This window comes from Bolinopsis microptera, chromosome 9 (genome assembly GCF_026151205.1).
Source record: "Bolinopsis microptera isolate Bmic1 chromosome 9, MBARI_Bmic_1.0, whole genome shotgun sequence".
NCBI lineage: Eukaryota > Metazoa > Ctenophora > Tentaculata > Lobata > Bolinopsidae > Bolinopsis > Bolinopsis microptera.
The window spans coordinates 147,312-171,786 of NC_087080.1; the positions used below are offsets into that span (position 1 = coordinate 147,312).

The 24,475-nt window shown below is 35.4% G+C and overlaps 2 protein-coding genes across 2 annotated transcripts in view; one reads left to right on the plus strand and one right to left on the minus strand.

Moving 5' to 3' along the window:
- Nucleotides 1–24,475, minus strand: part of LOC134821020 (structural maintenance of chromosomes protein 2-like) — a 73,915-nt gene that overhangs the window by 43,931 nt on the left and 5,509 nt on the right. The window contains exons 3-5 of the mRNA XM_063831684.1: nt 17,897–18,025; nt 17,655–17,785; nt 16,300–16,453 (exon numbers count right to left, since the gene is read on the minus strand). Coding sequence (XP_063687754.1) covers nt 16,327–16,453; nt 17,655–17,785; nt 17,897–18,025 — 387 coding nt within the window. The 3' untranslated portion in view covers nt 16,300–16,326. The remainder of the gene's footprint in view (nt 1–16,299; nt 16,454–17,654; nt 17,786–17,896; nt 18,026–24,475) is intronic.
- Nucleotides 1,120–8,812, plus strand: LOC134820405 (uncharacterized). Its single transcript, XM_063830779.1, has 4 exons — nt 1,120–1,372; nt 1,910–1,972; nt 2,121–2,186; nt 4,461–8,812. Exon 4 carries the CDS (start codon nt 4,485–4,487, stop codon nt 8,460–8,462), a length of 3,978 nt encoding a protein of 1,325 aa, XP_063686849.1. The 5' UTR covers nt 1,120–1,372; nt 1,910–1,972; nt 2,121–2,186; nt 4,461–4,484; the 3' UTR covers nt 8,463–8,812.

Here is a 24,475-nt window from a genome sequence, read left to right on the forward strand (position 1 = left end):
TCCTCCTCCTCCTCCTCCTCCTCCTCCTCCTCCTCCTCCTCCTCCTCCTCCTCCTCCTCCTCCTCCTCCTCCTCCTCCTCCTCCTCCTCCTCCTCCTCCTCCTCCTCCTCCTCCTCCTCCTCCTCCTCCTCCTCCTCCTCCTCCTCCTCCTCCTCCTCCTCCTCCTCCTCCTCCTCCTCCTCCTCCTCCTCCTCCTCCTCCTCCTCCTCCTCCTCCTCCTCCTCCTCCTCCTCCTCCTCCTCCTCCTCCTCCTCCTCCTCCTCCTCCTCCTCCTCCTCCTCCTCCTCCTCCTCCTCCTCCTCCTCCTCCTCCTCCTCCTCCTCCTCCTCCTCCTCCTCCTCCTCCTCCTCCTCCTCCTCCTCCTCCTCCTCCTCCTCCTCCTCCTCCTCCTCCTCCTCCTCCTCCTCCTCCTCCTCCTCCTCCTCCTCCTCCTCCTCCTCCTCCTCCTCCTCCTCCTCCTCCTCCTCCTCCTCCTCCTCCTCCTCCTCCTCCTCCTCCTCCTCCTCCTCCTCCTCCTCCTCCTCCTCCTCCTCCTCCTCCTCCTCCTCCTCCTCCTCCTCCTCCTTTGGTGCGGTCACAAGTTTCCCACTGCATTTTGTTACTATTTTATTTTGAGTAATTAGATCGTGATAGTGTCTTGGTAGCTAAATCTAATTTGCACCGTAATTTCAAATTTTTACAAAATAATATCCGAAAACTTTGTAGGTTCATTAGATCGTTGATCTCGAGCAAAATAAATCCAATTACACATATTATAAAGCAGATCAAGGTCGCCACAATTTATCGAGGACCGGAATTTTTCAAACAACTCTACAACTCATAAGCTCTTAACTTTAGTCTGATGGTGAAAATGTCACGCGTATTATATAAATCCAAGTACATATTTGGAGGAGAGCTGACATATGAACAGTCACTTACTTAGACTAAGAGAGATTTAGCGCGTTCGTTATGCGATATAATGATCTAATGTTGAAGGAACTATTCTGTTGTTGTTCTGGAATGTGAATTATGTAAAGAGAGCCCGGTTATTAGTGTGTGTGTGTAATTCTATTCTCATCTCGAGGTCTCGGTGTTGCGTGCGGTTCTAGCCTTCGTCATTTGAACAGCTTAACTTTGCCGTTACTTAGTCACTGATATTGCCGTCTAAGTAATTTCATAATATCTTAAGATAATTTCTTAATTTATTAAATAATTTCTTAATAAGTTTAACGTTAGATGATATCAGTATTATTTAACAAATATCAAAAGGTTGTGTTTTGTTACCATTATGTTATTTGGAACACGTTCAAAGATGCTTATATAACAATCCTATTATAGCTTGTGATTGGCAGCCAGAAAGTGAAAATAAATATGGGGCTAAGAATACGATTTGGTAAGCATAAAATATGTTTCCAACCATTAATTGGTTACCACACTATATTACTACGGTACGATTTTATAGCTTTATAGAGTACCTGCATAGAGTACTTACCTAGAGTACTTACCTAGAGTACATACCTAGAGTACTTACCTAGAGTACCTACCTAGAGTACTTACCTAGAGTACTTACCTAGAGTTCCTACCTAGAGTACCTACCTAGAGTACTTACCTAGAGTACCTACCTAGTGTACATACCTAGAGTACCTACCTAGAGTACCTACCCTAGAGTACCAACCTAGAGTACCTACCTATTAACCTTCCGACAGTTTTTAACCCTAACAGCCAACATGACCTTTATTGATATATTTTTATGTGTTTATCTTTAAATTGATTGTAATTTAATCACTAATTGCTTATTTGAACACGTTTGTGCGAGTACTATTTTTTGTATAAACAGACTGGATTAATTTTTAAAGTTTTACAAAATTATACTAGTTGGTTTAATTGTTTTAATGTTCAATAAACTGTTAGTGTTAATTGTCATTTACAGGTTAATTCAGTACTCTATAAAACAAAGCCAAACAAGAAGAAAAGGAGTACTAAACAGCTTAAGGTTATTATAAAAACTATATCTTACTTTTTTATCGTTGATGGTAACTAACTGTGTGAAAACTGATAAGTACCTATTTGACTTAAAAAGATTTAATGGTCTATTGTTCATTTTGAACATGACCACTGGACAAATAACTATACAATTTCAGGATCATTTCACCTACACGTGAGATTGTCAAGAAACAAGTAGCTCAAAAATCTGTTCTGAACACAAGGTAAACCTACAAAAAGAACTAATTAACCTAGTCTCCTTATATTTTAGCATGTTAGTTAAAAATGTTCATAAAATTCATGTTTATATACGGCAAATGCTGAAAACGAAAAAATGATTTACCAAATACTGGCGAGGTATCGGCGAAAAAGTGCCTCAATCACGTGATATGAATTAGTAAAAGCCGATATGACCATATAAAGATATGATAAGGAAGTTGGTTTAATTTTCCGTTAGAATTAGGGTTTAAGCATATGCTTCGGTTAGAGATTGGGTTAGGGTTGGCATCAGTGTCATGTAGATATCATGTAGGGGTTTCGCTGAATTTCCATTTGTTTGACAATTCAAATTCCGGTTTGCCTCAGCGTATGCTTGATGATAGTGATATATGTTGCGTATCACAAACATCAAAGATATTTTCCGCCTTCGCGCGCGAAAAGTGGCATGCAATGTATGCCAAGCGTATGCTGTCGTTCATCTCACGGTAAGGGTCTGCGTTCAGGTTAAGGGTGTAAAAATGAATCGTGTTCTGAATTGACCCGTGAAGTGTTTCAAGTAGTTATGCAAGGTGCGTGCTAAATCACTCTACAGTCGATCTTCGAGATTGCAAGTTAACAGAATCAGCACGACCGTTTTTAAGACACCAGCACTGATGAGGACTACATCAGATTGTTCTATTTAGGCTTGATGTTGCACCAAGTCTTTTATTTTGTGCTCGATAGACTCGGCCTTGGTCAACTGCCTTATAGAGCGAAAAACTATCTATCCATTCTTATAACTCATCTTATACAGTTAAACCTCATAAGCTCATGTACATGCTGTTATCAATCTACCTTTTTAATTGTTCGTATTGCGTCCAAAAATACACCTACTCAGATCAATTTCATACCCAAAGGGCCTTTTCACAAGAATTTTCTTAAAATTTGGGCGAGCGATTTAGTAGGAGCGATTGATTCGTGATAAAAGGGACAGTTACAATATTCCGTATTATTTACGACCTGTTTCTGACCATACATTTTCTTGTACCATACCTAGTTTTTTTTCGAGTATGACTATGAGTGTTGTGCCTTATAACCTGCCTACATAGCTCGAAGGCTTCTTCCAACCTGTACACCCGCTAGCTAAAAGCTTTTTTCGAGGACATTAAAATCATTTATGTTATATTATAGTTTCTTGTTATCATCTATCATCTAGGCTCTAGCTCCGTAACATAAATTGTATGGATTTTTACTTTCTAATGACGACAAAGGTTTAAGTATTGTCTAATCGATACTTGTTACTGCATCAAAAAACATCAATCACAACCAAAGTTATGGATAGTCATAGCGTAATTGTAACTTTGTAATGTGAGCTAGTTATGACGTAGTAATGAGGCAGTTATAAAGCATGGCAACGCGCGTTGCTAACCTGTGTTGTACTGTGGTTGTTCGCGCACGTGTAATCTCTTGATGTTGCTGCGCAACGACGTAGTTGACCTTTGATAAAAAAGCGCTGCTTTAATCTAACGTTTATTTTACCTCACTTCCGACGTTAATTATACAAAATCTAAAGCCTTAATCATAATTCTAAGAATGCTATCTCCTATTTCTGTCCTTTTTCTACAACCCTGCTAAAAATCGCGAGGTTTCAACTCCATTTGCGAGCTAAAATTGGTCACGCCAGAGGGTCATTTTTTGATAAATCATCATTGTTTTTTAAGTTTAAAATATTATATAGATATACCAAAGTTCTAAATACCAGATAAACACAACGCTATCTAGTCTTTCTTTTAAAGAAGAGAATTATAAAACTTGCACTTGTGCCAATTTGCTCTGTCAAAAGTAATATTCTTAAGATGATTAATAAATTTCGACAACTTAAGTCGCGTTTTCTGGACGAGAAAAGAAGCTAGGGCCTCCAGCGTCAAATTTATGTCCGCTCAAATAAAATCCGATAAGGTAGCTATCGCTAGTTTTACGCCCACGCTATGACTTTTCATAACTTTGGTTAATGTGATCGATATTTTTGATGTGATGAAATACTTTGATGTCATTGTCAAATAAAGTCAAATAACATCCACACTTTCTACAGTGCGGAGCTAAATGAAGAGAAATTAAAACATAACTGATTTTAAATATCCTCCAGTAAAGCTTTCGACTAGCGCATTTCCCATTCTAATCTTACCTGGGGACCCCAGGCTATAATGTTCATAAACAAATAAAGATTCGGCGGAATGACAGGCTGAGCGCCGCCCAGTAAATTCTAATATAATGTGAAAACTTTTTATAATACATTTCAGTCGAAGATAAGAACAGTCTGGTACATGGTAGGAATAGACAATCCAGAGCAAGAAGTAGGTAAGATGATTACTTTAAATAGTAAACTTGGTACAAAAGAGGAAATATCTTCTCTCGCTACCAAACTTCGCTCAGTTCCTGATGATAAAGACAAAATAGATGTGGTAAAGAAGCTGAAACAAACTGAGTTTTACAGTGTGTTTGTTGATTTGTATAAGAGTAATGAGGAGTTGCAATTTAGGAGGGATGCAACTTTCATTTTGAGAAGGGTCGGATACTTCGGTGATAAGGAAGATTTAAAGGAGCTAGTTCATAGAGGTATAGTGAGGCTCATCCTTACAGACTGTGTTTACTCAACAGATGCAGATCTCATAACAAACGTAGTGACAGTCTTAAGAGATGTATGTTCCAAACATAACAGGGTTCTTTTGTCAGACATTGCCGAGGAGGGTCTTTATGATAAAGTGATATACCTGCTGGAGACCTGGAAAAGTAACGATGTTATAGCTGGGAGAATACTTTCCATGATCAACACGATATGTTCTTATGAGATGTCACTAGGTGAAGATATTGTTTCATTAAACCAGCCTAGATTTGTTGATATACTGAGAAATAAACATCAACCTCTTAGAGAAATAATAAGTTCGGACACAAGCTGTAAAGTAACTGCTGCGATACTGTTATTCAAATACCTGGGCAGTATTGAAAAAAGTGAGCTATTACAACTGTTAATACCACCGACAAATGAAATGTTCACTGAGGGCGGTATTGTAAAGCTAGCTAGTATCATAAAAGCGATACCTGGTAGAGAAGAAGAATTTGGAAAACAAGTAATCAGAGAGGTTGTTTCAGCTAACTTTATCAGCAAGTTTAGTGAACAGTACGACAGTAATACTGAGGAGGTGTATCGTAGAAACCTGACATATGTGCTGAGAAGAGTAGCTTATCTAGGAGATAAAGCTGTAATAAGCTCACTGGTTAAAAGTGGTGTAATAAAACATTTGATAACAACATGTGAAAATTGCACTGACAGTGAGGTTATGTGCAATATATCAGCTACTCTATGTTACGTTTCTTACGATAACGGTGATATCTCACATGTTGACCACCTTGTTGGGGAGGGAGTTCTAACCCTTATATCTAAACTACTACAGAAGTGGAGTAAAGATGACACTGTGATGGTTAAGGTACTTGTAACTTTACTGAACATTACCTGTAATAGGGAGGATATCTGTGAGTTAATAGCTAACAGTACAGAGTACGGAGATAAACCCGAACTAGTGACAAATATTTTCCAAACAAGCAGTAATGTGAAGGTACTGGAGAGCACTATTGATTGTATTTACAGCATGTTACAAGGGAGCATGGCTTTACATGAGCACTTCTCCAACAAACAACTCATAGACACGTGTATCTCCCGGATCAGATCTGATGTGTTATCTTCTGAGTACAAAATTCATATATTACGGGGTATTGTCACCAGGCTCACATGCAACCACCCTGCTAAAGTTGCTGCATTGTTAGTTCCACACACACATTCTTTGAAGGAAATCGCCGAGTTAGACACTGACACTGAGCTATCTAGACATGCTGCAGAGTTGATAAATACGTACTTAAGTTGTGGTGAAAAGCGACATAAATGTGTTTTGGTCAACACACTGTTTATATTAAATATCTTGAAATTTTTTGCTCTATATATTGTAGACATTGTTTTAGACATTAAAGTAGGGATAAACTCTGTTAATGATGCTACTTTGAGCACACGGTATGAGGGTTATTGTTTACTTTTATTTAGTATTTTACCTTTGATTTATCTAAATTATCAATCTGTTTTACGGTATTACATTCAATGCTGGAACATGATAAGTGTCGATCCTGTGATATCTCTACAGGGATCAAACAGAGGACGAATAATGAAGTTCTTTTTCCCTTGGAGGTTTAACAGTGTGAAACACGCTATCTTGAACATTTTAACAGTATTACAGCTGCATCCCCTCATAAGAGCTTTTGAGCTGGTGTTTCATCGGAGTAAAACGCTGTATACAATCATAAGTAATAAATTTCATTTTGGAAGACTCTCCACTCAAGAGAAGATCCTAGAGAATGTGCCCTGCACTCTTATCAAGGGTATAATTTTGTATAAATTCATCGACAGCAACAAAAGTGATGTTGATTTTAGTTTGGGATCAGATGAATATGTTACCCTATTTTCAACTGTATATGGTATACTAACACTCTGCTATAAAGTAGCAAGTTTTGAAGAGTTGTGCAGGAGTGCAGACAATTCTCCTGGAGCCCTCAGGACATGTCAGAAACTAGTGTCGTTCATAGGAGTATTGCTCTCACTTAATTCACGACTTATCATGTGCCTTGTTCTATTCAGCGTGATGCGTGATAATGGAACTATGTGGATTTTTACCATCAGTGTATTTCTTCACATATTGTTATCTTCTGTTACTCACTTACTATCTCATCACGAGTGGCAGTCTCCTTATGACTTTTCGATGGTAAAAAGAAAATTTGTGATAAAGGATTTTATTCTGAGAGAAGGCAGTAACAGAAACAGTAAACTTGTAATAATTGGACGATGCGCACTAGTGTTCTGTCTATCATGGAGTGAATCCTTTATAGTGAGCCTCCGAAATCCTATAGATCTGGTGTCAGGACGTGTTCCAAGCACTTATCATTTAAGATCAAGACGACAGTTTTTCATGATTTATGTGTTTCACCTGTTAGAAGTAATAACCGTCACGGTTTTAGCAAACACTCTCAACTCTAAACGATGGATAATGGATTTGGGGTATGTATCGCTGGCACTATTTCTCATATCTGGTGCAATGTATATGCTGTACTTAACAGTTCTTAATCCAGACAAGACATCTAAATTATTGTCGGTTTCAATCAACCCCAGGTTGAAGCAGTTTGGATATAAATCCCAGGTGACCACAAGCACTCGATTTTGTCATGTAACTGAAAAAGCAACAAAGATAAACAGCACAAAAGTCTACTCGTCCAATCAGTATAATTACAGACTCCAAGTTCTAGATCCCTGTTATGACTGCATGTTGGGTAGAGAACACACAGATAAAGATGAACCTGTTAATCAGAGCAAATGCTGCTCACGATCAAGTTTTCTGAAGAAACTTAGAAACTGTTTTACTCGACCATTTAATAGCACTTACAGGAGACTCTCGCTTTCAATTAGTGATGCTGAGAATCTTGCTGAGAATCTTCAGTTGCGTCGTAAGGACGTGGATTTGCTCATTACTAAAGTGAGAAAGTACGACAATATTCATCGTCATCAGATATATTTATTTCCTGGTATTGAGAACATTGAAAAAGTGGACCCCAAGCTTATCTCGAGGTGTAGAGCGATTGGTTCAAATGTGTTCCGCAGTATTGAACATATCAGAGACGATGAGTTGAGTCCTAATCTCGTACCAGCGTGCAACAAACTGAAAGGTAGAATAGAAAACAAGTACACTGATGCGACTGAAGGTGACATTCTCAATGATGAGCTGGTTGAACAGATCAGTAACCTCTGCGAAGAATACTTTTCCTTAAAAGAGCAGCAATGGGAAAATAAAGTTCTTGCCTGGTGTGAAACAGCTCCCACTGAGATTCTTACTAAATATGACAGTGGAAAATGGGGTTCAGCTCAATGTATAAAGGATATTGAGAAGTGGATAACAGAAAAAGAAAGACTCGCAGTATACTTGAACCCTTGTAATAATAACGCAGCAAACCTTCCTGACACTACTATAGTGCTGTACGATGAGAAACACTCTAATTTCCACATCAACGGGGTTAAAACACCCTCAAAACACGGCTGGGTAACCAGAAAAGTTGCAGAACTGAGGAACTGTTACCATAGAAACAGGAGGAATTCTACATCAGGACAAACAGAGTATCTGCCTGTCGGACAAGATATTGTTACAATAGAAACAGGACAAGATATTTTTACCATAGAAACAGGACAAGATATTGTTAATTCAGCAGTTTAGCTTGTCAGTTTATAATAACATAAACCCGCCACGCAAAGGGTTTATATAACAGATCATCCCGCGCTAGCGGGATGATCTGATAAACACATACGAGTGCGCGCAGCGCACGAGTTTTGTGTTAATATGTAATCCCGAAGCGCCAGCTGAGGGATTACATTTATTTAGCCCTGAGCGTGAAGTGTTTATGGATTATAATTATCTCCGGCGATTTCGACAAGGGATTTATACTTTAGAAGAGATTGGAAAGCAGTTCATCAATCTGAATGTCAAACCGATCTGTCATAGTGGAGCAATAGCTTGAACGTTAGCAGGAACAAGAGCTGGAAGGAGAGCAAGCAAAACAATACTATTTTTAGGGCACGGACAAGGGTAGCTGGCTAGTCGCCAACTTCTCACGCCACGCGTTGGAGAAATTCCAAGAATTAGCTGCTTTGGCAACGTTCCCAGGAATTTGCGTGTAAAAGAAGTGGACGGTTACGATGTTTCATATCACGTGGTGCGCTTTCGTGTCACGTGGTATAGACTCGGCGTATGCTATTGGTGGCACGTGGTACGCACGTGACGCGCCCACGTGATCGCGCGTCTAACTGTTCTACTATTATCGAGTTCTAATCAGCAGTATCATTGATTATTGTAAGTCGGAGAATTGAATGATAAACATCAGTTACGACTAAAAGTAAAAAGCGGGCCGGGTTTATACGAATTTCCGGGGCGGGATGATATCACCTTGAGATGTTTATCTAACAGCGGGCCGGGCTGAGTGATAATATGATCCCGCGTCGAAATCCCGGAGATATTTATACAATGTTTGAAGTTTATTGTTAATGTGATATTACTATTCTGGTACAATGTGGTCCGCCTTCTCCATTCTAACTAGATATTTACAAATAAGTATTTAGAAACTTACATCACCTTAATAATCCCAGAATGTGTGTTTCCGAGCGGCTTAATCAAGTAAACGGTAAGAGTTACGGGGCTGGTTTTTTCGGTATAGTGCCGACAAAACTACGAAGAAGCCAAATGGTAAAGATTTTTTAAATCGGTCGGTGGTAAGTGGTTTAATTGATGGTTTTGTACCACAAATGTTACACAAAATGGCTTGAGCAGAACGGTAAGAGTTACGGGGCTCGCATATGTAGCTGCATAAATAGTGTAATTGGGTTACCCGGGTAAGATTCGGTGTCATATTATACTATAATCTTATTAGGTTATTAGGGGAGGGGCACTGTTTGGACTGCAAAGAGAGTTCATACTTTCATACGACAATGTTATGCGTGTTCACAAATATGATAGGCGGTTGTGGTGTTAAGGGTTAATTTCTATTGATTATTGTTTAAGATACTATTGTTTAAGATACCATTGGATACGTGAGGGCACTCCGAATAGAATTGCTCACCTAATGCAGGTTTTGACTCAACGGGTAAATACTCCTACCTATTCATTCTAACTAGATATTTACAATTAATAAGTATTTAGAAACTTACATAATCTCATATCCTCTGTCTTATATTCAATAACCACACCTTGAAGTTCGATTGTATAATCTATAAGTAATGATATTACTTTATCGGTAATAATTAGGTAATAATGATATAATTTTATTAGAAATGGTGTTACTTTATCTCAGTAATTAATGATAATGATATAATTTTATTAGAAATGATGTTACTTTATTGATAATGATATTACTTTATTAGCACTTATATTACTTTATCAGAAATAAAGCAACATCATTACTACATTATTGGTGTGCAGCAGTTTTAATTTATAATATGAACAGTGAATATCTCGGATGTACCCAGTACCCAAAACTAATCCCGCGTGCAAATGAACATTATTATGTTAATTACATTATTATGTTACATAACAATGTAACATTGATTACATTATTATGTTAATAACATTATTATGTTAATTACATTATTATGTTAATTACCCCTCTTGATAATGTATCTGGCTAGATGTTAAAACACGTAGCTGAGATTGGTAATGCTGGAAGCTGATTGGTTAATCAATGACTCAATCTGTTTACCGCGTCTATAATATCTCTCCCAAGAGTATTACCATGGTAACGCTACCATATAAGGTAATATTATGGTGGTATCCAGATCTCAGAGTTGAGTCTGCTTTTATTTGGATCTATCGGCAACTTATTTCCCTTTTTGTCGATATGATCTATCTATAATACTATGATCTATCGCCAATATAATTATAAACATACCAATTATTTTGGTTAATTTTACCTGGGTACATCGCTTGAAAAGAGTGTTACTATGGTAACGCTTGCACCTTCTGAAATTCTTCCATCTATCCATCGATAGAAATCAAACTTATCTCTATAAATTTACCTTACGTTTGTTATGTCGCTTTTCTCCACGATTCTAATGTATTTACCAAATATATGTATGTTTGTGATATGAGTGAACAGTGAATGTTACTGCTTTATTGTTTGTGTATACTGTATATATATTCAGTTGAATACTACTACTTTTCTAACTGTATCTGAGCATATTATGTTACAGACTCGTTATTTATACGTTTTACTTGTGTTTGATTACTGAGTTTGTCTGAATAATGCCCCCCCCCCCCTGAGAATTATCTTTTAAAACTTCAGTTTTAATCAGTGTTCAATTGTAAAGATCTTTCTAATTTCTAATTTCTAATATACATTATACTGCAGAATAGTCAATAGTTTGATTATTTTATTCTAACAGTGAAATCATTTAACAATATATGACATGTCTAGAAGATCAGATGATATCCGATACCAGACGGAAATCAGATGTTCAACTAAAACAGCGTTTCTGCACGTGCAACGAAATATCTGGTGAAGTGGTAAGTTGAAACGTGCAGTATGATTGTTGTGAGATTAATTCTTTAAATCTACTTTTTAATAACCATCTGATTGTGTCTTATATTATACGTATATTTCAATTCATTGTTGCAGGAAAAATTCCTCCGGGAGAATCAAAGTGGTTTTAGACAGAATCGCTCATGTATTGACCAGGTTTATTCACTCCGCTGTATTATACACCAATGCATTGAGTATAATATCCCTCTGTATATTAATTTTGTTGATTTCAAAGCAGCTTTTGATTCAATTGACAGGCAGTTCATTTGGAGAAGTATGCAGCACTACGGCTTACCTGACAAGTACATTAGAATTATGAAGGCGTTCTTCACTCACACAGTTAGTGCTGTTAGGGTCAATGGAGAGGTCACAGGTTGGTTTGATGTCAACTCGGGTACTGGGCAAGGTGATATACAGGGACCACCAGTCTTCAACTTTTGTTTGAATTTTTCGGCATACCTTATGGAACTGAACAAGGTCATTAGCAAAGGGGCTTTATTACAGCTGCCAGCCCCCGGGGTAGAAGAGAAACATCTTTTGGACACTGATTACGCTGATGACATGGCCATGTTAGATAACTCAAAAGAGGGGCTGCAGGAAACCACTGACCTTCTCTGCAAATACAGTGCCTATGCGGGTCTGAAGATTAATGCTGGCAAAACACAGAGCATGGTTGTCAGCAAAAGTGCATCGCAGAGGCCGTATTCTAAAGACGACACTATGGACATCAATGTGGAAGGTCTCCCAATACAGCAGGTCAGCAATTTCACTTACTTGGGTGCAATCATCAGTGCGAATGGAACAATTGACAAAGAACTGTCAGCTCGAATTCAAAAGGCCTCTGGGGCATTCTATCAGCTCAGCAGTATATGGTACAGTCGCAACATCAAAACTCCAACTAAAATCAGGATTTACAAAGCGGCTGTTCTCACTATACTGCTTTATGGAAGTGAGGTATGGAATACCACACAGACACAGATGAAAAGATTTGAGGTGTTCCAACATAGATGTCTGAGGAGAATCCTGAAAATAAAATGGTTTTATCATGTATCTAATGCTGATGTACTTAAGCGGGCTAACATCGCCCCTGTTGATACTTTCGTACGAGCAGCTAGACTCCGATGGTTTGGCCATGTGGTGAGGATGCCAGAAGAAAGAATACCCAACTATCTTCTGCACTGGATCCCAAAGCATGGTAAAAGGTCAAGAGGTAGACCTCGGAAAAACTGGTTGTCATGTGTCCGGGAGGATGCAGCAATCTTCACAGGTGTCGATAACATCACGATAGAAGATGCAGAACAACAGGCTACAGACAGGGTTCACTGGAGAGGTCTAATACACCGGAGAAAGGAGTTACTATGTGGTGCAGGCCACTCCAACGACTAGGAGGAGACCTTTTCAAGTACAAGTAAGTAAGTTGCAGTGTTAGCATTACTTCTGGGTAATGTATACACTACTTGTTGCAGTGTTAGCATTACTTCTGGGTAATGTATACACTACTTGTTGCTGTGTTAGCATTACTTCTGGGTAATGTATACACTACTTGTTACAGTGTTAGCATTACTTCTGGGTAATGTATACACTACTTGTTGCAGTGTTAGCATTACTTCTGGGTAATGTATACACTACTTGTTGCAGTGTTAGCATTACTTCTGGGTAATGTATACACTACTTGTTGCAGTGTTAGCATTACTTCTGGGTAATGTATACACTACTTGTTGCAGTGTTAGCACTACTTCTGGATAATGTATACACTACTTGTTGCAGTGTTAGCACTACTTCTGGGTAATGTATACACTACTTGTTGCAGTGTTAGCATTACTTCTGGGTAATGTATACACTACTTGTTGCAGTGTTAGCATTACTCCTGAGTAATGTATACACTACTTGTTGCAGTGTTAGCATTACTTCTGGATAATGTATACACTACTTGTTGCAGTGTTAGCATTACTTCTGGGTAATGTATACACTACTTGTTGCAGTGTTAACACTACTTCTGGGTAATGTATACACTACTTGTTGCAGTGTTAGCATTACTTCTGGGTAATGTATACACTACTTGTTGCAGTGTTAGCACTACTTCTGGGTAATGTATACACTACTTGTTGCAGTGTTAGCATTACTTATGGGTAATGTATACACTACTTGTTGCAGTGTTAGCATTACCTCTGGGTAATGTATACACTACTTGTTGCAGTGTTAGCATTACTTCTGGGTAATGTATACACTACTTGTTGCAGTGTTAGCATTACCTCTGGGTAATGTATACACTACTTGTTGCAGTGTTAGCATTAGTTCTGGGTAATGTATACACTACTTGTTGCAGTGTTAGCATTACTTCTGGGTAATGTATACACTACTTGTTGCAGTGTTAGCATTACTTCTGGATAATGTATACACTACTTGTTGCAGTGTTAGGGGGTCACGACGTGATACAAGTGTTAACGCAGTCCACTTTACAGACAAAATGGTTTATTAATTAATTATTTATCAATTTGTAATGCAATTGTTTGAGTAAAATAATATTTATCTGTATACCTATAAAATACGGTTTACAATACTTTATAATTATATTTAATTTTTCAGAGCAAAAATCATGATTTACGTAACTTCCCGCCCAGTCATAATGACAATATTAAAAGCTTAGTTTTTAAATGTCTTATATTAAATATTATGAAACTATATAATCATAGTAGATATATATTTATAAAGATAAAACATAACACTGTAACAGCACCAAACTCAGACAGCCACTATTTCAGTTTGGCAACTCTGTGGATAAGAAAAGTTTATCAGAAGAACTGTTAGGAAGGTGCCAGGATACAGAATCTCAGAACCAACTAACAATTAAAAAGTAGAACCTTGTCAGTATGACGGGGAACATGAACAATATTCAAATACGATTATCCTAACACTTCCAGGGCCAGAGTGCTTGATATTTCAGTGACTTATTATATTATAATTATATTATATCTTGAATACGATTAAATATTTTGAATGCGATTAAATATTTTGAATACGGTTAAATATTTTGAATTCGAATAAATATTTTGAATACGATTAAATATTTTGAATGCGATTAAATATTTTGAATACGATTAAATATTTTGAATACGAATAAATATTTTGAATGCGATTAAATATTTTGAATACGATTAAATATTTTGAATACGATTAAATATTTTGAATACGAATAAATATTTTGAATACGATTAAATATTTTGAATACGTTTTAATGTTTTGAATGCGATTGAATATTTTGAATACGATTACATTTTTTTAATCGGTTTATTTATGAAAATTACAATTTTTCTTATTTAAATTTATAGTTTAAATTTGTAATTTATGACCTGCTTCCAATATTTGTTTGAAATAAATTAAATATTCCATACTGTTTATTTGGATGTGCTTTCTGTGGATAATAATAATCTCCACTGCACTAATACCCACTGGATATATAGTGGAGATACGAGCGAATTAAACAAGTTGCTCAAATAAACACTTCAGTACACTACTGTCTACCAGTGGAGTTCCCACTACGAGTGAAAACTGAGAGGTGGCGCGCCTGATGATAAGGTATGATAATGTCAGCCTTGCGGCTGACATTAGCTTTCATTACGTTTGAATTATCTCCCATATACTCTGCATACACCGCGCCACCTTTCAGGCGCGCCACCTCTCAGTTTTCACTGGTAGGTCAAGGTGGGAACTCCACTGTAAAGATCTACTACACTTCCACACGTGTTAAAGCGATGTGAGGCTGATACTTACAAATGATTCGTTGAATAGTGCTATTCACTATTGCTGTATTGTATCGCTTACATTTCTACTTAATGAACAAAGAAAAGTAAAATAATTGTAATGTTTCGATAGATTCCAATGAAATGTAACTGAAATACAACAATATAAATATAAATACAGTCCAGGTAAAGCAGAATACATTGCGACTAAAAATAAGGTCTTAAAGATACAAACAAAAGGTGCAGGATTTAAAATGTTGCTTTAAAGATTTGAGATATTAACCAATCAGAGCACAGTATTCACACCACGTGACACAAGCTGAGTGCTGACCAATGTCAGTACTTCAGTACATAATTTCAAACGTAAATATCTTATAATAAACTGAGAAGTAATGATGATTGTTTTTATTAGCACATTTTTTATTAAAGTCAACGGCATTACCATCAACTAGGGGAAAAGTAGGATAACTAAAAAAGAACAAGAAATTTAAAAATTGTGACTTAAAAACTGGATCGTTTAAAATTTACAAAGAAAAAAGCTTTGAATCTAAATTAACCGATTAAAAGTATTAATTTTATATTAAATATAAGACACACGTAGATAAATACCACGTGAGGACAATTAACTATAACAAATAATGAATAGTCACAGTATATATTACTTTTACTTTTTAACACGAGCACTCAATACATAAGGTTGTAAATGTAAGCCTGCTTTGCAAAGTGTGTAATAATACCATCGTTGTTAAATACGTCAAAAATCTGCTCAAAATACGGCGTATTCAATGTTCGAGAGAAATACGTAAGAATACGTGAAGTTTCCAATCAATAAGCCCGAAAAAAATTGAACTTAGACCCTGTTAAATTTTGTCCGGAATACGTTTAAAATTTGTCCGAAATACGCGCGCAGATCAAATATTGTAAAATATTTATTGTAAAAAATTCTTACTCCACAGTGGAAATCGAAATACGCGAATTTTCGACGACAAATACGTTTGCGTACGCATACGTTTGCTTGAAACGCTACGTATTTAACAGCATTGTATAATACTAAACAAGAAAAAGTTAGCAACTCAGTGCTCCCTAGTCATGTACACACTTATAGTCATTAAGCCGCGCACTGATCTTGATACGCAGTTTTAATAATCCGTAACCATGGTAACACCACCTTAGTTCTCAACTTGACAATTTGCTTAATTTAAACTAAAGAAGCTACTTGAATAGCAACTGTTTAAAAAGTAAGTAGGTTTCACATCACCAGTCACCATGGAAACTAAACCTTTTGTTTTTTATTTTTCTTAACGAGCGGCTGAATATTCTCCTTCTCAGACAGAACAGGTTTTGTGGAGGAATGTTGAGTGTGTCGTGTAACAGCTGATACTCCGTCAACAAACTTCGTCCTGATATGATGAGGGTCTTATTATAACCAATCAGAGCACAGTATTCACACCACGTGACACAAAGTAACCAATCAGAGCACAGTACTCACACCACGTGACACAAACTAACCAATCAGAGCACAGTATTCACACCACGTGACACAAACTAACCAATCAGAGCACAGTATTCACACCACGTGACACAAACGAACCAATCAGAGCACAGTATTCACACCACGTGACACAAACCAACCAATCAGAGCACAGTATTCACACCACGTGACACAAAGTAACCAATCAGAGCACAGTACTCACACCACGTGACACAAACTAACCAATCAGAGCACAGTACTCACATCATGTGACACAAAGTAACCAATCAGAGCACAGTACTCACACCACGTGACACAAACTAACCAATCAGAGCACAGTACTCACACCACGTGACACAAAGTAACCAATCAGAGCACAGTATTCACACCACGTGACACAAAGTAACCAATCAGGCACAGTATTCACACCACGTGACACAAAGTAACCAATCAGAGCCCAGTACTCACATCATGTGACACAAAGTAACCAATCAGAGCACAGTACTCACACCACGTGACACAAAGTAACCAATCAGAGCACAGTACTCACACCACGTGACAAAAATTAACCAATCAGAACACAGTAATTACACCACGTGACGCAAACTAACCAACCAGAGCACAGTACTCACACCACGTGACACAAACTAACCAATCAGAGCACAGTATTCACACCACGTGGCACAAACTAACCAACCAGAGCACAGTACTCACACCACGTGACACAAACTAACCAATCAGAGCACAGTATTCACACCACGTGGCACAAACTAACCAATCAGAGCACAGTACTCACACCACGTGACACAAAGTAACCAATCAGAGCACAGTACTCACACCACGTGACACAAACTAACCAATCAGAGCCCAGTATTCACACCACGTGACACAAAGTAACCAATCAGAGCACAGTATTCACACCACGTGACACAAAGTAACCAATCAGAGCACAGTACTCACATCACGTGACACAAAGTAACCAATCAGAGCACAGTACTCACACCACGTGACACAAAGTAACCAATCAGAGCACAGTATTCACATCACGTGACACAAAGTAACCAATCAGAGCACAGTACTCACACCACGTGACACAAACCAACCAATCACAATGTAAATATCCAATCTACCTGAAGAGAACATTAGCATTCTGGAACATGCCATCTTTGAGGGAGACCACGATGAATTGAGAATGTTTGAAGTGAGCCCTCAACATCTGTCCGATGTTCTGAGTGTGGGACAAGTCTAGCGCTGCGTCCACCTGGGGAGAAACACGTGTCAGTATTCCATAACAGAGGAGTATAATTAGTATAATTAGTATAATTAGTATAATAAGTATAATTAATATAATTAGTATAATAAGTATAATTACCTCGTCCAGAATGTATAGAGGAGCGGGTTTGAAGAGAAGAAGAGATAAGATAAGAGAGAGAGCCACTAAAGATCTCTGTCCACCGCTCAGTTCGGTTAGTGACTCTTTCCATACCTCACCGAACCCAACCTGCAATTATAAACTATTAAAGTAAGGTAGTATAGGTTTACAAAGTAACCTGCAATTATAAACTATTAAAGTAAGGTAGTATAGGTTTACAAAGTAAGATATGTTTACTTAGCAACAATAATAACCTATATAAAGATATAAACATTAGCACTTACCTTGACTTCTAGACCATCAGTAACAGGTCTCCCCTCCAAAGATATAAACATTAGCACTTACCTTGACTTCTAAACCATCAGTAACAGGTCTCCCCTCCAAAGATATAAACATTAGCACTTACCTTGACTTCTAAACCATCAGTAACAGGACTCCCCTCCAAAGATATAAACATTAGCGCTTACCTTGACTTCTAAACCATCAGTAACAGGTCTCCCCTCCAAAGATATAAACATTAGCACTTACCTTGACTTCCAAACCATCAGTAACAGGTCCCCCCTCCAAAGATATAAACATTAGCACTTACCTTGACTTCTAAACCATCAGTAACAGGTCTCCCCTCCAAAGATATAAACATTAGCACTTACCTTGACTTCTAAACCATCAGTAACAGGTCTCCCCTCCAAAGATATAAACATTAGCACTTACCTTGACTTCTAAACCATCAGTAACAGGTCTCCCCTCCAAAGATATAAACATTAGCACTTACCTTGACTTCTAAACCATCAGTAACAGGTCCCCCTCCAAAGATATAAACATTAGCACTTACCTTGACTTTAAAACATTAGCACTTACCTTGACTTCTAAACCATCAGTAACAGGTCCCCCCTCCAAAGATATAAACATTAGCACTTACCTTGACTTCTAAACCATCAGTAACAGGTCTCCCCTCCAAAGATATAAACATTAGCACTTACCTTGACTTCTAAACCATCAGTAACAGGTCTCCCCTCCAAAGATATAAACATTAGCACTTACCTTGACTTCTAAACCATCAGTAACAGGTCTCCCCTCCAAAGATATAAACATTAGCACTTACCTTGACTTCTAAACCATCAGTAACAGGTCTCCCCTCCAAAGATATAAACATTAGCACTTACCTTGACTTCTAAACCATCAGTAACAGGTCTCCCCTCCAAAGATATAAACATTAGCACTTACCTTGACTTCTAAACCATCAGTAACAGGTCTCCCCTCCAAAGATATAAACATTAGCACTTACCTTGACTTCTAAACCATCAGTAACAGGTCTCCCCTCCAAAGATATAAACATTAGCACTTACCTTGACTTCTAAACCATCAGTAACAGGTCTCCCCTCCAAAGATATAAACATTAGCATTACCTTTACTTTCTATACCTTCAGTACAGGTCTCCCCTCCAATGGATATACTTTAGCTATCTTTCCTTGATACTTTCTATAACCATCAGTACAGGTCTCCCCTCCAAAGTATAAAAATTAGCACTTACCTTGACTTCTAAAAAATCGTAAAAGGTCCCCCCTCCAAGATATAAAACATTAGCATTTTCCCTTTCTTCTAAACCCTCAGTAACAGGCTCCCTCCCAAAAAATAAAAATTAGCACTTACCTTGACTTCTAACCATCCGAAAGGTCTCCCCCCAAGATAAAACTTGCACTTTCCCTTGACTTCTAAACCATCGTGGTTCCCCCCAAAAATTTAACATTCCCCTTACCTTGCTTCTAAACCTCGTAACAGGTTTTTCCCTCCAAAGTATAAACATTTGACTTACCTTACTTAACCATCAGTAAAAACAGGTCTCCCCCCCAAAAATTTAAAATTACACTTACCTTTATTCTAAAACCTAGTAAAAAGGTCTTTCCCCCCCCAAAAGTTAAACATTAGCACTTACCCCTTTACTTTCTAAACCCTCAGTTAAAAGGTCTCCCCTCCCAAAAAAAAAACTTAGCACTTACCTTGCTTTAAACCTCGTAAAGGTCTCCTCCAAAAAATTATAAAAAATTAGCACTTACCTTGCTTCTAAACCATCAGTAAAAGGTCTCCCTCCAAAGATATAAAAAAATTGCACTTACCCTTTATTTTAAACCTCGAAGGTCCCCTCCAAAAATATAAACAGCACTTACCTTTACTTCTAAAAAAAAATCGTAACAGGTCTCCCCCCCAAAGATATAAATTAGCCTTTTCCCTTTACTTCTAAACCTTCCGTAACGGTTTTCCCCCCCAAAAATAAACATTAGCATTACCTTGACTTCTAAACCCCGTAACGGTCTCCCTCCCCAAAATTTAAAAAATTACACTTACCTTTACTTCAACCCCTCAGTAACGGGTTCCCTCCAAAAAATATAAACATTACACTTTTTCCTTGATTCTAAACCTCGTAACAGGTCTTCCCCAAAAAAATAAACATTTGCACTTCCCTTTATTTTAAACCTAGAAAAAAACTCCCCCCAAAAATTAAAATTTGCCTTCCGTTTTTAAACCTCGTAAAAGGGCCCCCCCTAAAAATAAATTGCCTTACCCTTTCTTTAAACCTCGTAAAGGCCCCCCCCTATAAACTTAGCACTTCCGTTCTAAACCCCGGGAACAGGTCCCCCTCCAAGATATAAACATTTTGCACTTACCTTGACTTCTAAAAAATCAGTAACAGGTTTTTCCCCCCCCAAAATAAAAAACTTACCTGACTTCTAACCCTCTAACAGGTCTCCCCTCCAAAGATATAAACATTAGCACTTACCTTGACTTCCCAAAAAAGGGCCCCCCCCAAAAAAAAAACATTCCTTACTTTCCCCAAACAGGCCCCCAAAAAAAAAAAATTCCTTACTTAAACCTAAAAGGGCCCCCTTTCCAAAAAAAAATTACCCTTGACTTCAAAACCCTCAAAAAAGGCCCCCCAAAGATATAAAAATTAGCACTTTTTTTTCCCCCAAACCCCAATAAAGGTCTCCCCTCCAAAAAAAACATTGCACTTACCGTTCTAAACCATGTAAAGGTCCCCCCTCCCAAAAATATAAACTTTTGCACTACCTTATTTCCTCTAAAAAGGTCCCCCTCCAAAGATATAACATTGCCTTACCTTTACTTTTAAACCATCGTAACAGGTTCCCTCCCAAATATAAAAATTAGCCTTACCTTGTTTAAACCCAAATAACAGGGTTTCCCCCCCAAAATATAAACTTTTGGGTTCCCCGCTTCTAAAACCCTCGTAAAAGGTTCCCCCCCCCAAAGATATAAAACAATAGACTTACCTTGACTTCTAACCCCAGTAACAGGGTTCCCCCCAAAGATATAAACATTAGCCTTTCCTTTACTTCAACCCTCAGGTTTCCCCCCAAAATAAAACATTGCATTTCCTTTATTCAAAAAATCAGAAAACCCCCCCCAAAAAAAAATTTTTCCCTTCTTTAAACCTCGTAAAGGGCCCCCCTCCCCAAAATTTTAAAATTTTACTTACCTTGACTTCTAAAACCTCAAACTTCCCCCCAAAAAAAAAACATTTGCCTTACCTTGACTCTCTCGAAAAATCTTCCCCTTAAAAAAAGACTTCCTAAATTTAAAAACTAAAATTTCCCCCCCCCCAAGTATAAAATAGCCCCCCATTTAAAACCCCTTTGGGCCCCCTGATATAAACTTGCATTCCCCAAATTAAACATCATTAAGGGCTTTTTCCCGTTAAAATTCCCTCCTTGAAAACCCTCTTAACCGGTTTCCCCCCAAAATTAAATTCCTTCCTTATTTAAAATATAACATTCCCCCCCCAAAATATTAAAAAAGCCCCCCCGATTTAAAAAACAAAACCCCCCCCCCAAAAAAAAAAAAATTTCCTTCCGTTTTTTAAACCCTAGTAAACTCCCCTAAAATTAAACATTAGCCTCCCCCACTTTAAAAACCTCCCTAACATAAAAAGTAAAAATTAACTTACCTTCTTCCCCCCCAGTAAGGTTCCCCCCCAAAAAAAACATTTTGCCTTACCTTACTTTAAACCATCGTCATTCCCCCCAAAAAAACCCCCCTTACCCTTAACCCCTTTAAAAATCTAAAGGGCCCCCCCCCCCCCAAAAAAAAAAAACTTACCCTTCCAAAAATCAAAATTTTCCCCTCCTTTAAAAAAAAAACATTACCCTTATTCTAAAACCCCAAAAATCCCCCCAAGTTTTAAAAATTAGCACTTCCCTTTACTTTAAACATCAGTAACGGGCCCCCCCCAAAAATAAAACATTAAAAACCCTTCCTTAAACCTTTTAAAACCCCCCCCCAAAATAAAAATTTCCCCTTCCAAAATTTAAACCCTGTCGGGCTCCCCCCAAAATATAACCCTTCCTTAAAATTTTAAAAAAAGTAAAAGGATCCCCTCAAAAAAACAAAACCCCCCCTTACTTTTAAACCCTAACCCTCTCCCCCCAAAATTAAAAAATTACCTTCTTGATTTAAAAAATGTAAAATTTTCCCCCCCCAAAATTAAAATTACCCTCCCGATTTAAACCTCATAAAAGTTCCCCCCCCCCGTAAAACTTGGGGCTTCCTTTTTCCCCCAAAATTTAAAAATAAAAATTAGCACTTACCTTCCTAACCCTCAGCTCCCCCCCAAAATATAAAATTGCACTTACCCTTTACTTCTAAACCTCAGTAAAAAAAAAAAAAAAAAAAAAAAAAAAAAAAAAAAAAAAAAAAAAAAAAAAAAAAAAAAAAAAAAAAAAAAAAAAAAAAAAAAAAAAAAAAAAAAAAAAAAAAAAAAAAAAAAAAAAAAAAAAAAAAAAAAAAAAAAAAAAAAAAAAAAAAAAAAAAAAAAAAAAAAAAAAAAAAAAAAAAAAAAAAAAAAAAAAAAAAAAAAAAAAAAAAAAAAAAAAAAAAAAAAAAAAAAAAAAAAAAAAAAAAAAAAAAAAAAAAAAAAAAAAAAAAAAAAAAAAAAAAAAAAAAAAAAAAAAAAAAAAAAAAAAAAAAAAAAAAAAAAAAAAAAAAAAAAAAAAAAAAAAAAAAAAAAAAAAAAAAAAAAAAAAAAAAAAAAAAAAAAAAAAAAAAAAAAAAAAAAAAAAAAAAAAAAAAAAAAAAAAAAAAAAAAAAAAAAAAAAAAAAAAAAAAAAAAAAAAAAAAAAAAAAAAAAAAAAAAAAAAAAAAAAAAAAAAAAAAAAAAAAAAAAAAAAAAAAAAAAAAAAAAAAAAAAAAAAAAAAAAAAAAAAAAAAAAAAAAAAAAAAAAAAAAAAAAAAAAAAAAAAAAAAAAAAAAAAAAAAAAAAAAAAAAAAAAAAAAAAAAAAAAAAAAAAAAAAAAAAAAAAAAAAAAAAAAAAAAAAAAAAAAAAAAAAAAAAAAAAAAAAAAAAAAAAAAAAAAAAAAAAAAAAAAAAAAAAAAAAAAAAAAAAAAAAAAAAAAAAAAAAAAAAAAAAAAAAAAAAAAAAAAAAAAAAAAAAAAAAAAAAAAAAAAAAAAAAAAAAAAAAAAAAAAAAAAAAAAAAAAAAAAAAAAAAAAAAAAAAAAAAAAAAAAAAAAAAAAAAAAAAAAAAAAAAAAAAAAAAAAAAAAAAAAAAAAAAAAAAAAAAAAAAAAAAAAAAAAAAAAAAAAAAAAAAAAAAAAAAAAAAAAAAAAAAAAAAAAAAAAAAAAAAAAAAAAAAAAAAAAAAAAAAAAAAAAAAAAAAAAAAAAAAAAAAAAAAAAAAAAAAAAAAAAAAAAAAAAAAAAAAAAAAAAAAAAAAAAAAAAAAAAAAAAAAAAAAAAAAAAAAAAAAAAAAAAAAAAAAAAAAAAAAAAAAAAAAAAAAAAAAAAAAAAAAAAAAAAAAAAAAAAAAAAAAAAAAAAAAAAAAAAAAAAAAAAAAAAAAAAAAAAAAAAAAAAAAAAAAAAAAAAAAAAAAAAAAAAAAAAAAAAAAAAAAAAAAAAAAAAAAAAAAAAAAAAAAAAAAAAAAAAAAAAAAAAAAAAAAAAAAAAAAAAAAAAAAAAAAAAAAAAAAAAAAAAAAAAAAAAAAAAAAAAAAAAAAAAAAAAAAAAAAAAAAAAAAAAAAAAAAAAAAAAAAAAAAAAAAAAAAAAAAAAAAAAAAAAAAAAAAAAAAAAAAAAAAAAAAAAAAAAAAAAAAAAAAAAAAAAAAAAAAAAAAAAAAAAAAAAAAAAAAAAAAAAAAAAAAAAAAAAAAAAAAAAAAAAAAAAAAAAAAAAAAAAAAAAAAAAAAAAAAAAAAAAAAAAAAAAAGGTCTCCCCTCCAAAGATATAAACATTAGCACTTACCTTGACTTCTAAACCATCAGTAACAGGTCTCCCCTCCAAAGATATAAACATTAGCACTTACCTTGACTTCTAAACCATCAGTAACAGGTCTCCCCTCCAAAGATATAAACATTAGCACTTACCTTGACTTCTAAACCATCAGTAACAGGTCTCCCCTCCAAAGATATAAACATTAGCACTTACTTGACTTCTAAACCATCAGTAACAGGTCTCCCCTCCAAAGCTATAAACATTAGCACTTACCTTGACTTCTAAACCATCAGTAACAGGTCTCCCCTCCAAAGATATAAACATTAGCACTTACCTTGACTTCTAAACCATCAGTAACAGGT